Source organism: Lepidochelys kempii, chromosome 5 (assembly GCF_965140285.1).
Source record: "Lepidochelys kempii isolate rLepKem1 chromosome 5, rLepKem1.hap1, whole genome shotgun sequence".
Taxonomy (NCBI): Eukaryota; Metazoa; Chordata; order Testudines; family Cheloniidae; genus Lepidochelys; species Lepidochelys kempii.
In genome coordinates, this window is record NC_136384.1 from 112,629,903 (window position 1) to 112,647,945 (window position 18,043).

At 39.8% G+C, this 18,043-nt stretch overlaps 1 protein-coding gene across 2 annotated transcripts in view; it reads right to left on the reverse strand.

The window, feature by feature from the left end:
* SLC24A2 (solute carrier family 24 member 2) overlaps positions 1-16,509 on the reverse strand; it is a 169,572-nt gene extending 153,063 nt beyond the window's left edge. The window contains exon 1 of one of the 2 annotated variants that reach the window (XM_078852940.1): positions 16,253-16,509. Coding sequence is in view for 1 of the 2 variants with exons in the window: in XM_078852939.1 (XP_078709065.1) it covers positions 12,472-12,564 (93 nt within the window). In the remaining variant the exon portion in view is untranslated. Of the gene's footprint in view, positions 1-12,471; positions 12,599-16,252 lie in introns of those variants that run through there. The other variant, XM_078852939.1, reaches the window with a different exon arrangement.
* Positions 16,510-18,043: the final 1,534 nt, after the last annotated feature.

An 18,043-nucleotide genomic window follows, 5' to 3' on the forward strand; every position in this document is an offset into this window, starting at 1 on the left:
ACAGTAGTGGATTTTTTTCTAAGCTGCTTTGGAAGCAATGTGAGCTCTGAACCTTGCACCTGCTGTTGTACCAAACACAATCAAAAAGAATAACTCCTCATTGATCACTGAAGACATAGGACCTGTTCCTGCTCCAGTTTAAATCAATAGGTGTTTTGCCAATGACTTCAATGGGGTCAAACAGGGACCATTTTATATTGGCTGTAGAGCTGGCTGGAAACATTTAGACAAAACATTGCTTCATTGGAATTTGATGATTTGGCAAAAACAAAATATTTCACAGAGACAATCTGATTAAGTTCTGCTGGAACCCCTGCAATATTCCATCAGAAATCTGCCCACTTTCCTGCCCGGCTCTTCAGCAACCCACCTGATGTGCTGTTGATGTTTCCAGGCTTCCAGGGTCTGTGGCTCTGGGATAGCCAGACACATGAACTGCCCTGGGGCCAGGAAACCCAGGCCTTCCAGGACCCACAGTTCCAGGACAGCCCCGCCATGTGGACTGCTTGGGGATGGGGACCATTCCCTTTTGTAGAGAATTTGGAAAGTTTTGGTTTTTGTTCCTAATTGAAACAAAACCAAATTCTGAAATATCAAAATCCATCCACACAATAGAATTACCTTTCTCTGCCCAGCACTAATTGGCAGCAAAATAACTGGTCATTTCCCCCATGGTAATAGATATTATAGACTCATAGATGTTAAGGTCAGAAGGGACCATCCTGATCATCTAATCGGACCTCCTGCACACGGTAGGCCACCGAACCTCATCACCCACTCCTGTAATAAACTCTAAACTCCAGCTGAGTTACTGAAGTCCTCAAATCATGATTTAAAGATTTCAAGTCACAGAGAAACCACCATTTATTCTAGTTTAAACTTGCAAGTGACACATGCCCCATGCAGCAGAGGAAAGCAACTCCCCCCCCCACCCGGTCTCCTCTTCCCCCACAGGGATTCTTCCAATCTGACCCAGCGAAAAATTCCTTCCTGACTCCAAATATGGTGTTTAGTTAGACCCTGAGCACATGTGCGAGACCCACCAGCCAGCCACCTGGGAAAGAATTCTCTGTAGTAACTCAAGCCCTCCCCATCTAGTGTCCCATCAGGTCCTATGTCTTCAGAGGTTAATGAAGAGTTATTAGTTGATTGTGCTTGGTTCTACAGCAGGTGCATGTAAAATTCATGCATAGTGTCATACAATATTTTTCCTATTAATGGAGATACTTTTCTAGCAGCACCAATTAGCGCTGATGTAATTAAGGGTATTTCAGCTGATTCTGACTGACTAACTTTGACGTACCCATAATAAATTACTCTTAGTTAAAATTTAGTACAAAGTATTAAAGTCTAGGAGCATTTTCAAAAAAAAAATATCTCTTGAGCTATTTCCCAGCGCAGCCATGCAAATTAAAATAGAGTGCTAGTCCCATTGCAGGTTTTAGTTCCTGTTGTACAAGAGAAGATTACCTTTTATTAAATTAAGTATTGGAGGACATCAGCCTCCTGCTACGTAACACAGAAATTCATAACAATTCCTTGAGATCTTTCCTGAAGATCTACTTCTGCCACAAGAAAAAAAGAAATCAGCTACACAATAACAACTAGGTTGCAGAACAGATGAAGACAGTTGGCACTTGATCTATTTACAATAATAAAAATAAGTAAATGTATAGAAGTATATGAAAATTGTATACATGGGATCACATCTCATTCCCCAAACCCATCGCATGCCCCTTGTCTTCTTCTACTATAAGCTCATTAGGGCAGGGACTGTGATTTCACATGTGTATGTACAGAACCTGAAGAAGAGCTCTGTGTAAGCTCAAAAGCTTGTCTCTCTCACCAACAGAAGATGGGCTAATAAAAGATATTACCTCACACACCTTGTACAGAACCTAGCACAATGGGGTCTTGATCCAGACTGGGGCCTCTGGATGCTACAGTAACAAAACTGACAATAACTATAAAAAGCTATTCGCGAATGTGCAAAGATGATACAATATGGGGCAAAAGCATTTTGTAACATGGAGTCATAGAGGAATGCGTGCTGTTTTCAATGGTTCAAATTATCAAACTCTTAACAACACATGTACACGTTAAGTTACGGTGCCATTACTATGGCTTTAAGAAATATTAACCTGACTTGTTTTTAATGCATGGTTGTTTTAATAAGATGATGGATCCATTCTGACTAAAGGTGTTAAATCTTCAGTCTTCCTTTCCCTTTTGTAATTAACACTGGTTATGTGATCAAAAACTTTGTGGTGGCCATGATGTAAGAGCATTTAATTTGTCTCACATTTTCATGCTGTCACATTTAGCCTTCTAACCTAGGGGAATACATACAAAAACAAGATAATCTGAAGGTGAAAATCACTATAATCATTACTCCTCTGAGGATCAATTAATGGTAGATGCTAGGAAAAACTGAGAATATCTATATAATGGTTCCAACTGCTGCCTAGAAACAGCTAGTAAGAATCATGTACATCAGTGAGAATCGTAAGGTTTAGCACCACCCCATAGTCTTTAGTAACTTTAGTAGCACCATGTATCGCTCTCTGAGCTACCGCTGTGATTTACATAGAAGTTTCCCCAATTTTTTTAAGACAAATACAAGCAAATAAGGTGTAAACGCAATGACTAAGTCTTGATCAGTCCAGAATTTGGCCCACTAATTTTAATGATGCGATATTTGCAAACTGTGAGGAAACGCCAATCTCCTCATTCAGTAGGCATGCAAGGTCCCAAATGCAGCGGGACTGCTGTGTGTGGAGGGGGAAAGAGGCGGGCTGTCCAGCTGTGGAAAGGCTGAGGAAGGGAGATTCCGAACTCCTTATGAACCACAAAATAGTGCTTCACAAACTCTCTCTCCATTGTCGCACTAGAGGGAAGGGAGCAAGCTGGGATAGGGTGGGTTCATGGCTAGAAGGTCTACAAACTATGTGGATTCACTGGTGAAAAGTCCCGAGTAAAGTAAGCTCAGCAGATCACAACAGGTATTTAAACACAAGGCTTTAGTAGGTGCCACATTTACTCTGGCTGTGCATGGTGACTAAGATTTTACCTTAAGCAATTATCTATTGGATCCAACGTGATAATATTGAATAGGGTAATTGTTTTCTATTATAATCATCTGAAAGTAGGGCACTGCCTAAAGATACCTGAAAGTTTCACTTGTTAATTGCATGTCACTTATAGTGCAATTTACTGTAATGTGCCAAGTCTTTTAAATCTCTAGAGTACTGCACCTCTTAAAGTAGCATATGTGACACTGAATGTAACCTATTAAGACATTTCAAAACAAGAAAGCCAGCAATAAGATAATTTCAAACCATGTCTCACTGGTAAAAATAATTTATATTTTAAAGACAATTTCTCTTAATATGCAGACACTTATTTAAAACAGGCTAGTACATAACTTTAAGCCTATTTGTCAAGAATGTTATTCTCTCTGAAACAGATGCCATTTCATAACATTTCTGTGCCACCCACATACCGTTTTAGTTGCCAAACAGAGCTGGTTTTGGATATTTACCAGGTGATGAGATTTGAGTCTTTCAGCAACAATGAATATCCTTGTCACAAAATCTTGTACAAAAAACCTGAAACACAGCCCTCCGCAAAATGGTCCGTTACCTAAAATGACATGCTTTACTTATGCTGTTTTAACTGGACTTAAAACTGAAAACAAAAGAGTACTGAGAGAAATTCCAGTTTGAACTAAGGAACAGATTTGAGGCATTGCCAGAGGCAGAAGATGGCAAAACACAGACTGTACCTGTAGAAAAATGGGCTCAGAGACCATGTGATTCAACCTGCAGCTTGGATATCGCAGCTTGGATATCACAGGTGGATATCAAAATAGACAGACAAAGAATTGGATAAGCCAAGAGACCTGGTGTCTCATCAAGAAAGAAAAGAACTAAAAGAAAAATTCCCAAATGCTAAGACCAACAAAATACTGAAAAAAGCAAAGGAGGATACCATAGGGCTGTTTACCAAGTGACTAACCCTGTGAGAAAATTTCAAAACAGGAAATGGACAAATAAAAAGCAAAGATGGAAAAATGCTTGGAACTGAGATAGAACAGATGGGCAGAGCATTTCAAAGATGTCCTCAACAGACGCAGCTCCACTCCAGTACCAGATTTAGAAACGTGAACCTGATCAACTTGACATTAACAATGGTCCAATATAGATGTCACAAGTGGGCTGCAGTCAAGAAGCTGATAATAACAAAGCAGCAGGAGATGGCCAAATCACAGCAAAAATGCTAAAAGCACCTGTTACCAACACCCAAATGAAACTGACATAGCTGTTCAATTATGTTTGGGAAAAAAGAGATCCCTCCGGATCAGTGGAAACACTGAATCATTGCTAGAATACCACAAAAAATGTGATTGTACTGACTGGAACAACTGGAGAGGAGTTACACTACTCTCTGTTATAGAGAGAAAGCTTTTTACAGTCTGATACTACACAGGATGCAAGTGACAGTGGATGTGAAGCTTAGAGAAGAACAGGCTGGATTCAGGTCCAAGAAATGTGTAGATCAGATATTCACACTAAGAAACATCATAAAAGAACATATAGAATGGCAAGTTCCCCATATCATCAATTACATTGATTTTCAAAAGGCATTTGATAGTCTGCACCGATGTACATTGTGGAATATTCTTCAGTCCTAGAGAATCCCAGCTAAAGTCATCAACATTATCCTAGCCACGTACAGAAAGGCAATGTGCTCTGTAACGGTGAATAACCAAGCAATAGACTGGCATGAAACAGGGCTGAATTTTATCGCTGCTATTGTTTGGCATTTCCACTGACTAAATCATGAAGAATCATAGAACTGGAAGGGACCTCAAGAGGTCATCTAGTCCAGTTAGGGTGATGAGATGTCCCGATTTTATAGGGACAGTCCCGATTTTGGGGTCTCTTTCTTATATAGGCTCCTATTACCCCCCACCCCCATCCAGATTTTTCACATTTGCTGTCTGGTCACCCTAAGTCCAGTCCCCTGCACTCATGGCAGGACTAATTATCTAGACCATTCCTGACAGGTGTTTGTCTAACCTGCTCTTACAAATCTCCAGTGATGGAGATTCCACAACCTCCCTAGGCAATTTATTTCAGTGCTTAACCACTCTGACAGTTAGGAAGTTTTCTCTAATGTCCAACCTAAACCTCCCTTGCTACAATTTAAGCCAATTGCTTCTTGTCCTATCCTTAGAGGTTAAGAAAAACAATTTTTCTTCCTCCTCCTTGTAACAATCTTTTACATATTTGAAAACTGTTATGTTCCCTCTCAGTCTTCTCTTTTCCAGACTAAACAAACCCAATTATTTCAATCTGCCCTCATAGGTCATGTTTTCTAGACCTTTAATCATTTTTGTTGCTCTTCTCTGGACTCTCTCCAATTTGTCCACATCCTTCCTGAAATGTGGCACCCAGAACTGGACACAATACTCCAGTTGATGCCTAATCAGAGAGGAGTAGAGCAGAAAAATTACTTCTTCTGTCTTGCTTATAACACTCCTGCTAATACATCCCAGAATGATGTTTGCTTTTTTTGTAACAGCGTTACACTGTTGACTCTCATTTAGCTTGTGGTTCACTATGACCCCCACATCCCTTTCCGCAGTACTCCCATTTTGTATGTGTGCAACTGATTATTCTTTCCTAAATAGAGTCCTTTGCATTTGTCCTTATTACATTTCATCCTGTTTACTTCAGACCATTTCTCCAGTTTGTCCAGATCATTTTTAATTTTAATCCTATCCCCCAAAGCACTTGCAACCCCTCCCAGCTTGGTATTGTCCACAAACTTTATAACGGTACTCTGCATGCCATTATCTAAATCATTGATGACGATACTTAACAGAACCAGACCCAGAACTGATCCCTGCAGGACCCCACTCATTATGCCCTTCCAGCATGACTGTGAACGACTGATAACTGCTCTCTGGGAATGGTTTTCCAACGAGTTTTGCACCCACCTTACAGTAGCTCCATCTAGGTTGCATTTGCCTAGTTTGTTTATGAGAAGGTCATGCGAGACAGTATCAAAAGCTTTACTAAAGTCAAGATATACCACGTCTACTGCTTCCCCCCATCCACAAAGCTTGTTACGCTGTCAAAGAAAGCTGCAAAAGGTTTTTTTCCCCTCTCTCCTGCTGGTAATAGCTCACCTTAAGTGATCACTCTCGTTACAGTGTGTATGGTAACACCTATTGTTTCATGTTCTCTATGTATATAAATCTCCCCACTGTATTTTCCACTGAATGCATCCGATGACGTGAGCTGTAGCTCACAAAAGCTTATGCTCAAATAAATTTGTTAGTCTCTAAGGTGCCACAAAGCTCCTTTTCTTTTTGTGAATACAGACTAACACGGATGCTACTCTGAAACCTATCAGGTTGGTTTGACTTGATTTGTTTTTGAGAAATCCATTCTAACTGTTACTTATCACCTTATTATCTTCTAGATGTTTGCAAATTGATTGCTTAATTATTTGCTCCATTATCTTTCCAGGTACAGTAGTTAAGCTGACTGGCCTGTAATTCTCTAGGTTGTCCTTATTTTCCTTTTTATAGATGGGCACTATATTTCCCCTTTTCCAGTCTTCTGGAATCTCTCCTGTCTTCCATGACTTCTCAAAGATAATCGCTAATGGCTCAGATATCTCCTCAGTCAGCTCCTTGAGTTTTCTAGGATACATTTCATCGGGCCCTGGTGACTTGAAGACATCTATCTTGTCTAAGTAATTTTTAACTTGTGCAATAGTGCAACTGTAACAGAAACACTGGTATAGGATGGGGAGATGGAAAATGTCTAGAAGACCAGACTTCGCTGATAATATTGCGCTATTGAGCAACAACTCAAAAAAGTTACAAAGATAGACAAACCAGCAAAAACAACAGGCCAAGAAGGGCTCAAAATTAATTATGCAAAAACAAACATTATTGAAACCCAGACACTAACCACTAACATTTCATTAGAAGGCAAACATATCAAGAAAGTAGAACTGTCCACCTACTTTGGAAGCATATTGGCCAATGAAGACCTCAAGAGGGAAGTGAAACCAAGGGTAGGAAAGACATCCCATCCACAGCATTTACTAAACCCAGCAACATATGGAAATGAAAGATCTACAGCACCAGAACAAAACTGAGAATTTTCAATTCAACCATAAGCTCAGAACTAACATATGGCTGCAAGAACTGGAGATCTACTAAAACTAGAAAACTAGATACCTTCTAAAGAAAGTGCCTAGGAAAGATTCTGGGCATTTGTTGGAAAGATTTCATCATCGATGAAGAAACCTGACAAATCTCCAACCAGCAGCTAATTTCCAGTAGCATCAGATAGAAAGGCTGGACACATTTGGGGCATCTACTCCAGATGCTAACACACAGACTCCCAAGCTGTCAAGTGGAAGCTAATTTGTGTGAGGAAACAAGGGTGCCCATAAAAAACCTTAAGAAGAACCTTTAGTAGGGAGAGCAGAACAGTTGATTTCAACAATATAGAGCAGATAGAAGCAGCAGCAAATGACAGAGGAATGGAAGAGACTAGTTTCTGCCCTATGCGCCAACATTGGTGCAGGAAGACTGTAATGTAATAATATAATTGTACTTAACGAGGTGGAAGTTGACATCTCAAGAACAGATTGAAGCCTTCTATCTACAGAAAAGGTTCAACATTTTCAGTGTCAGGGTAGACTACCCAGCTATTGCACCACAGCTAAAGCAAGATCCGCTAATAGGGATGGCATGATAAATTCAATTTTCATTCCCTTGCATTGGCTTTCCAATCTTTTGTTTCTCTGCTGAGGCAACCAATAAAACTGCTATAATTCTTGTTTCCACTACCTTCAAAGTTATTCCTTTCTCATTTTCTCTTTCCTCTCCTTCATCCTTTCTCTGTCTACATCTCTCTCTCCTTAGATTTTGTACAGTTGTACGATTATCTGTACCTCTCCACTTTTCCCCCCAGGCTGGTTTTTGTTTTACTCTCCCCATCCTTTATTTTAATCCTTACCTCTTTCCTTTTATCCCCTCCATCCAACTATGTGGTTCTTTCTAAAAGCTCTTCCATGCTACTCCTGTATAGGGTCACTAGTCAGAAACTTAAGGCTTCCATGCCAGGCTGTGTGTCATCCATTCACAGCACTTCCAGCCCCTTGCTGGCCTGGAAAGCAAAGACCAAGGTTGGTTCTGAATTATGATGTGCTGCTACTACACTACCAGGTTTGCCCTTATGTTCATATTTTAATCATCCCACTCTACCTCCCCATCTGTCTGTCCACTTTTGTTTTGTTTTGCTTCTCTGACCTCTTCCCCCTTTTATCTGTCCTCCTTCCTTCCCCCTCCTGTTTGTACGCCTCTGCAGAGCTCACCTGCAGAAGATGATCACCATGCTGCTCAGCATGTTGTGCTTACCCCAAAGGCAGAATGGAACCGAGGAGGAGGATTATCACAGTTTTTCACTGAGCACTGTCGATACATTTGGTGTTGTAGAAAACACTAAGGACCACATAGGCTCCACCCCCAAGGAGCTTGCAATCTGTACCATTCTCATCCATTTCACTAAATTGTTGTTAGCATGCCTTTGCCCACGTCAACTTCTGCCAGATTTTCTTAACTTGTACTTTTTGTAAAGGGGATAGGGATATTTAAAGAACAAGAGCTTGAAAACATGGGATTAAAGTGAACCCACATTAAATTTAAACCCCTCAGTATGCAGATGTTCCTGACTAGATGCACAGGCATTTACACAGATAATTCATACAACAAGAGAAGACTACACCACAAAAAATGGCTTTCTGTTTGTGCTTCAGTGCTCACAATCTACTGGTGCCAACTATACTTCTCAGATCTATGTGAAACTCAAGAGGCACCTAGACACAACTGGTGACACAAGCATTAGAAATATCCTTGAGAAAGACTAACAGGCAGAGAGACAGACGATTTCATATGTAATTAAGACCTATTTTTAATTTGATAGGAGATATTAATATTGATTTATATTTAAACACAGACAGGGTGATTTACACCATGGACAAACAAAATGATTTAAGCCTAAAAATACACCAGAAGACTCAGAAGATTGTTCTTTATGGGATGAAATTCACCCTGTGCTATATACACTACTTACGCCCTGCTTTAGCCTTAATTATGAGGGCTCCCACAATGGGATGAATTTCCCTCTTAGAGCATAGCAAGTTTCTTGCAGACTTTTACTGAAAGGGACTGATAATCAAAGTATTGCCATATACTTCAACAGGACTTTTAACCATTTCAAATGTTTTTCATCTATCTCTATGAATATCTCGGTTTTTTACTCTTTGAGGTTGAGATTTGTTGCTAAGCCACTTAACCCTTCAGCTATCCAGCTTTATGTTTCTTTATTTAGACCTCTCAGAACTCTGTTGACCTGCTGTCAGATTACAACAAAGTCTTAAAGTTAAACACCATAGACAACAGTTTCCTTGGCTGATCACTTTCCAGCTTACCCATGGTAGAGCTGGTACTGCACATTTAGAAGAAGCAACAAAAAGGAACAGGAGAATTTTCTACTGAGTCTTGCAAAACCCAAAAGCATGAAACAGCTTTGCAGTAAGAGTCCCTGAGAACACCCTTAGTCACTATCTAGTGACTGCAAGGAGCTGTCTCACTATTCCATGCCTCACAGAAAAACATCAAACAAAAGCCAATTTTGCATTAGGAACAATTACATTTGTTGCTTTTGAATATAAATATGCTAATTTTATAACATACAATATTATTTTGCCTTGGATACCATGGCACTTTCCCTGTGGAGGAAGGGATAGTATTGAAGTAAGGCAGTTCTGCCTTCAAAGATCAAGAATACCAATTCTGCAGCTCTTCTAATCTCCATTGGTTGGGAAGTAAGCATCCATGTGCCACTGAGATTAACCACTCAATAAGTATTTTTATTCTCTGCTTGAGGAAATGATTGTACAAAGTGAACCCTTTAACATTTCTATAGGAGAGACTGCTGTATTTTCCAGTTTTTTTCATTTAAAAAGCAATACAACGCAATTATCTAACATTTTAGATTCATGATAAATAAATGAATGCAGAATAACAACAGGATTCTTATTGAAGCACTTACTATATGACATTCCCCATTATTACCAAATGAGTCAATCCTGATCATTTTTTTCATATGAATACTAAAGGAATTGATAATGAATAGATTATTATTTCAAAGTTTTAATAGAAGTTTCCAAAATCTTTTACAGCCTAACTCATATATATATATATATATATGTAACTATGCTCTCAGAGTCCACTTTCCCAGTCTTTTCACAAATATGGTGCAAAGCTAATTTCTCTAGAAAAAAGTTGACAATTTTATGATTCTTTAATACCCATTTTACTTTAGCTATACACACACATGAGTGAACCACTGATGGAATGCACAAGCTGAAATGGGTATAGAGTCAGCTTTAAGAAAATGAATGAACTATTCAAATATAGTAAATGAGTGAACTTTGCAAAATGGCTTTTGCCTAATTAGTCAAATCTATCAAGAGTACTTTAGTGTGCATTCAGAACATTTGATTTGGCTTTCAAATATTTTATTCTCCTGTTGAGTAAAGAATAAATAAATCCTTATCATGATATGTGTACAACACACTATGTTACTTTATAGACTGAAATAGACCGACCTGGATAATCCAAATCAGTTGACAGATTCCATTTTTATTTGGATGAAAGAAAAACCTCAAATAGTATATCATATGTCTTGTATAAGAAGATTAATAGATAAAGTAATCATGGACTGATCAATTAGGAGTACTCTATATACTGCAGCCGCTTCCTACAGAAACACATTTAGTATAAAATGTGATTGTCTTTACAATTCCTTACCAGAGATTTCATTCTTAAGAAGCAGACATATTTATACAACTTTTGAAAGACGCTTTATTATTTAAGGCAAATAGCTGTTTGCTATTTTCCTTCTTGTTTCATTTTCAAACAGAGATGTTGAGACAGAAAAAGTTGACAGTTCTGTTTTGGGAAAATGGATGGAATACAAAGGCCAAAAGGAATCTCTTTATTTATAAACATTATTATATATATGCTAAAGCTGGTCAGAAAATGAAAAACATTTCACTCCCCGCCCCCATTTTCATTTGAATGTTGTTTTGATGGAAATTTTTCTGATCATTTTCTATGTCTCCATCCCACAACTAATAGCACCTAGGTGTACTGCACTACCATGTGAAGCCCCATTAACTTAGTTGGCATTCTGCATGGGTGCACAAGTCTGACTGTATGCTATCAGCAGCAGGATTGGAGCCCATATGTATATCTATCTGTGTCTATGCAATACACACACACATATACATATAGAGAGACACAGAGAGATCAAGATCATCATTTTTATTCCGTTCCACCATTTTGTGGCTGCTGCAGACACACACAAAATGGTGGCTAATTCTATCATACTTTACTGAACAACAATTTTAACTCATGAAAAAATCTGACTGTATCATCTATGTGTAAATAATCTCCCTATGCCAACATCTCATATTCATATGCAACTAGGCTCTTGACTAAACCCCACCTAGATGACAAATGAAAAGTTTGCACAAGTATTCTAAAGCTCTGAGACAAAATTCCACGCTGCCTACATGCAGTATTTATGAATTCAGCTTTCTAATTAGCTTAAATACCTCCTTTCTAAAGAAACTCTCTCTTTATAGTTATCTTCACCAAGTTGATGATAACCAGATCCACTGAATACCATTGCAAACATCCCCACCTTTCATCACAAGGCCCAAGTATGAGGCTTATAACTGTAGTATGTTCAGCTGAGAGATCATGTGCAATAAAGATATTTGTTTAAATTAAAGGCCCAGCCCTATACCAATGTAATCATTGAGATGTTGCAAAGAAAAATGAAAAGTTAATTCATATAAAAATTCTTTAAAAGTGATGAAATAGTGTAAATCCAAATAACTGGAAAAATAACAGGATCCCCTCTGTTGCTTCTACAGATAAATTTACAAAAGATGTACTTTTGTATATTGTTCCAAATTTGTTTACTTGTTCCTGGTGAAGAAAGTGCTGTGGTAGTCATAAAAAAGACAGCATTTGCCAAGAGATACTAAAGCTACTGTCTAATTTAAGAGTATAGGGGATATCCGTAGTATCTTAAACACCGTGATATGGTAAATGCTGACTTTTGAATGGTTACCCATGTGGCTTAGACTATTATGGAGTAAAAAACTACTGGGAGTAAATAAGCTTCAAAAAGCTATTTCATGCCTTATTTGCCAGTTGACTGGTACAGTGGACTATATGGTATGGTAATCACAGAAATATTTGGTAAAACCTAGAAACCTCCATGTCACATATATTTACCACAGCGAGGACCCTTAAGACACAGAAGCATTTCAGATTTATATACGTATTAAAAAATAACCAACCTTCTGTTCAGAATCTGCTGTTGTTACCTTCTCAACTTTGTTCCTGTTTAAAATTTTTTTCACATATTCTTCTACTTGAACGTTGAATTTCATGAAAGTCACATAACAAAAATAAGCTGTCAGTAGTGTTAAGCTCTCCCACCACATGATTAAATTATCCAAAAAAAAGATTATTAGCAAGATCAAGTCCATGATATAAAAGGACACATCCCTAAAGAGTGGCCACCAGGTAAGGTTCAAGATCTCTCTAGAAAATAAAGCACACATTCCAATAACAAACAGGATATTGAATACTGCAGATCCTACTATTGTTCCAATGCCAACATTGCTGTGAGATATAAAGACTCCTATCAAAGATGTGAAGAGTTCTGGAGCTGAGCCACCCGCAGCCATGAATGTTGCCCCAGCCACATCATCAGATATGGCTAGCTTCTCAGTGATGGCAGTCAGTGAAGGAACAAAGAATTCATCACAGACTATGGCTAAGGCTATGAACATGTAAATCATTCCCAGGATATGGAGGATTACTGCCCCCCTTCTTCTTTCCGCAAGAGAAAAAAGGTCTTCTGGGTACTCTCCTTTGGAGTGTTCTCCTTTTGCATGATTGTGTTCAGTTTCATATTTCATAGAAATAGGTGGATCTGGAGTGCCATTTTGATTCTGTTCCTTGACATCCAGCAGAGTTCTTTGATGCCCATGCATTGACTTTTGGCTACCTAGACTGCTGGTCATCTCTGTGCTATGTGGCTCCATCTTGAAAAAGGCACTAATTGAAAGAGAGAAAGTGCTAATGGCCATTATACTCATGAAAAAACCTATTATTCGTATCAGTCTCAGTTTTTTCCTGACATTCTGTTGCCTTCTACACCTAAACAGTGGTTCCTCCAAACACCATTCTTCAAGGATACTTGCAACAGTGTTTTTAGAAAGAGCCATTTTTGTTCTCTGAAAGATGTTGTGGCCCAGAAATTCAGTATCAGACAGACTGTTCTTTCATACTTCTTCCTGATTTTAACGCTAAAGGTGTTTTCACGTGCTTTTCCAGAATCAAGTACTTTTATGCTTCAGATGGAGTATATTCGTCATTCATGCTTAAAAGGAAAAACAACTTTTATTAATAACACGTGATTAGAAACCTGACTTTTTAAAAGATGTTTTACTGTACATGATTAAACAAAGCGTTTAATACAGAATATTAAACATTTTTCCTGTGACTGTAGAGGTTTTAATTGCCCACTTCCTTTTAAGTAATCTCCTGCAACATGTGTTACACCTTACACTTATCAATCTATCCCACACATTTAGCTGTGACACGCTGGTTACCTTTTCCAGAACTGAAAAAAAGCTGTGTAAGCTTGAAAGCTTGTCTCTTCCACCAACAGAAGTTGGTCCAATATAAGATATTACCTCACCCACTTTGTCTCTCTCAGAGGCTGGAACCAACATGGCTACAACACTGCAAACAAAAATTGTAATGTACTGTCATGTTGCATCCAATCAAAACTAAGCTTTCCAGCAGACACAGCAACAGAATGTTTGTTTTAATACAAAAATAAATTCTGCACAGGAGGAAAATCCAGTGGATAAAAATCCATCAGTAATCAGACCATTTCATGCCATTCAGAACTAAGTCAGTTCTCAGCAGATGACAAATAATTCCAGCGGAGACTAAAAGCTGTCCCCAAAGTATATGTAAAAATGCATAAACGATTGTGTTAGTGGATGCTACTAAAAGCATTCCTTTTCTTCATTATTTGTCACTCTGATTACACAATGCCTAATCCCCAAATGTTGTGGGAATATCTACATTAAATATTAACCTAAGGGCAAATACAGTCCTATTCAGACCTATTTGCAACTCAAGCAGTTTTAATTTAAACGTTAAATTTAAATTAAACAATCCTGCAACAGTCATTGAATTTTAAGTAGGAATAACTCTGGTGACAATAGGATTGAAATAAAGATCAAATACATCTATGTCTTCTTTATGTCCCATTAAGACATGGACTTAAAGTTCCCTGAATTCAAGACAAAGACTCCCGTTGACTTCAGCCTGCTTTGGATCAGGCCCTGAAACATCATAAAGTGTATGGACAACCGAAGACAAAAATATCATTTATCAATATTTTTTTCTTTGTTTTTTGAAAAGTAAAAGCACATGTGACATATATCCTCTAAAAACTTAAGTGCCCAATCCTGCAAACCCTTAAGCAAATAGTCTTGACTAACACAAATATTGCCATTGAAGTATATGGGCGAGTAAGAACATAAGAAAGAGTTTGGAGTATTGGCCCATTAGTGTGCTTTGTTAACACAGAACAACTACTGTGAATATTGGCTGTATGATTAATGAATTTAAACTATTTTCAAAGACATATCTTAATACAGAAAATGATGTATACAATCATTAGATCTTTTATGCTGTAAGCAATAAAAATAATTACTATTACTACTGTATATTGAATATGCACATAGAAAGACTTTATATCATGCCAATTATTCAGGACATTAAGGTATTAACATGTCTGATTATTACAGATTATATGAAATGTTAAAAATAAATTTAAAAATACATTTAAAACCAGTGATTACAGTCTTGTTAAATACAGAATTTCAATTATCCACATTTGGGCACACAGCAGTTGCACAGTCGGATCCATTTTCTTGATTTTATTAAAAAAATGGTTCCCATTTCCAGATGATGCCAGGGGTATAAAAAATTTTTTTACAGCCCATAAGGGAGGTATTTCGTTTTCCATCTTAGATTGACTCCCTACCAGTGTGACACAAATAATATTAAACAGTCAAGATAAAGATACATATTATTAGTGGCTATGCTTGCAATTTACACAACCAATGATCCAAATAGCTCTCTCTTGAGATGTTTATAAAGGGAAATCAGAAATATAATTCTAGATGTGTGAACTGAATGACAAAATACACCCTGTACCTCCCCAGTTTCGATAATTCTACAACATACTGATTAGATAGATGGACAGCCACACACACTCAGGAGATTTGAGCCCCTAGGATAACACATATCTGCACTTAACACGTATCTAGGAATATGAAGGGGAAAACTCCTTTTCACTGACTTTCTTTTTTAATATATACCCTTCCTCTGGGTCATTGCAAAGATGTCTCAGACACACAAATAGGTACCACTAACTCAGCTCCAACTTTGCAAAACTTTTCCTTTCTCCAACCCTCCCCCCCCCCAACACCCAATCTCAGAACAACACTTCATATAAAGGCGAGGTACTTGGGGAGGGGGAACTATTTCCTGATTTCTCCCCCACCTCCAGCTTCAGCTTCACGGCTGTGCACCTGCACCGTCTCCTTACATCTCATGTGACATCACAGAGAACCCCCTGGTGGGGGCTGTGGCTTGGGAAATATCTTGTCCCCTAAGGGGAGGGGGGGGCAGCCCCATTTAGGGCAGGAAAAGCTTTTGGGGTGGGTTTGTCTGCTATGAGGAGGTGGGTGCTCCCTCCATTTGCTTAATTTAGATGGGTAACCAAATTGGGGGGGGGTAGGGAGTGGGGCCCCACAAAGAAACCACTTCAAAGGAATGGGGGGATTAGATACCAAACGATCAGTGTGGGGGGCAGTCCTACCCCCATCCCCCCCCATTCCCTACCCTTGCCAAGGGCCAACGGGGGGGGGGGGGGCTGAGGGGATTAACCCGGAGCCCTCCCCACTCGCCTTCCCGCCCGCGCCCCTTCCTCCCCGCAGCTGCCGCCGCCCCAGCCCCAGCCCCAGCGCGGGGCCCAGCACTTACCGGGGTGCAGCGCTCTCCCCCGCCGGGCCGGGGCAGAAGGTGGTTTGCATGAGTGCAGCCCGCACGGCGCCGCCGGTGCTACAAGCCGGGACCGGTCCCCTGCCCTCCGCCTTCCCCTCCTCCTGGACGTGATGTGCGAACAAGGGACTAGCGGGTGCAGGATGCTGCTGTCAGCCGGCCGCCGCCTCTTACCCGCCGAAGTGAGAGGCTGAGCTCCGGGTGAGACTGACCGGTGCCAGCTGCACAGCATCCACTGCCGGCCCTTTCTCCACCCTGCTCCGCTCTCCTCTGCCTCGGCCACTCCCTCCCTCCCCTCTGCCTATCCGCTCTGCCTCCCTCGCTCTGGCACAGAGGACACCGTAAGTCAAGGAGCGGGAGGCTCCCCTCCCACATCAGTCTGTAGCTGCAAGCAGGTGAACATGTGCCTAGCTGCATGTGCCAGCTGAAGGTTATGACACAAAGTCACAGGGACCCACCGAAGCCTGGCAGCTCAGTGGGTGATATACATACAATGAGATTTCCCTGCCTATCAGCCTGTCCTATTTTCTTTCCCTCTCCCGCCTCCCCCTTCATACAGTGAAGTTAGGGATGGTGAAAGACAGGGCCAGGGAGACTTTCCCAGACCTGAAGAAGAGCTCTGTGTGGTTTGGAAGCTTGTCCCTCTCCCCAGGAGAAGTTGGTCCAATACAAGATATCACCTCACTCATCTTTTTCTCTTTAATATCCTGGGATCAACAGGGCTAAAACTACTCTCCATACAGCCACAGAGACTGATGTCTTTCCCCAACCTGCAAAAAATTTTCCCTTCCCATCCTGAACTGGGAGGAAAAGTCAGAATCTCAAAAATTTTCAAGACCCAAAAATATGAAGAACATTTTGGTTTGGGCAAGCCAAAAGATTTCATTTTAATAATTCTGAAACCTTTCATTTGTTTTTGATCTTTCCTTCTTTCACCATGTTTTAATCTAAATTTACTAAAATTTCAAAACAAAGTGCATTTTGACTGGAAAAACTGAAACTTTCAGTTTTAAAATGTCAAAATAGGATGTTTTAACAATTAACAAATATTCCAATGGGGGTGGGGGGGGGTCTGGAGAGTTCTTGAAACCCCCTGTTTTGCATATCATTTCCACTTTGACAAATTGGGGGGTGGGGCACAAAAAATGGCCTGTCAAAAAATTCCCAGCCAGCTTGACTGAAGATCTCCGTCCGCAGAACAGATCCAGCACAAATAGAGGCAACATGAGCTATCCCACCCCATCAACAATAACAATTCTATGTTATAAATTGTTCCTATTACAAATTAAAATAATAATAAATACAGACGGACATCCGTACGCACACACACACAATCTCTTCCTAGATCTGTTTTGTACAGCTACTCTATGCAGGGAATGGTAAAGGCTAAATGTCACCTGGACTGAGCAAAACATTAAAAAAACCAACCTGACCCAGTTACTTCAAGACTCCCCACCCCCATCCCACTCATATTATTCTGGAGTGAGTGTGGAGGAGTCAGGATGTAAGGGGTCATTTGGAAATGCCAAGATTCAGTCTACTCATATTTTCTGATCTATTAAATCTTCCAATTTGTGCAAGACTCCTGGGCTCCTTGAGCAGTAGCATAATTCTCCTGAATGGGAACACTACACAGCCAAAGGGGAGAAACTCAAAGGACAGGATGTGGAGAGTCAGAGGTAGAGGGATACGGTGGGACAGTTGGATGAAGGGAGGGGGAGGAATTTGAGTGAAGGACCCAGAGGGAGGGAGTCGAGACAGGGAGGGAAATTT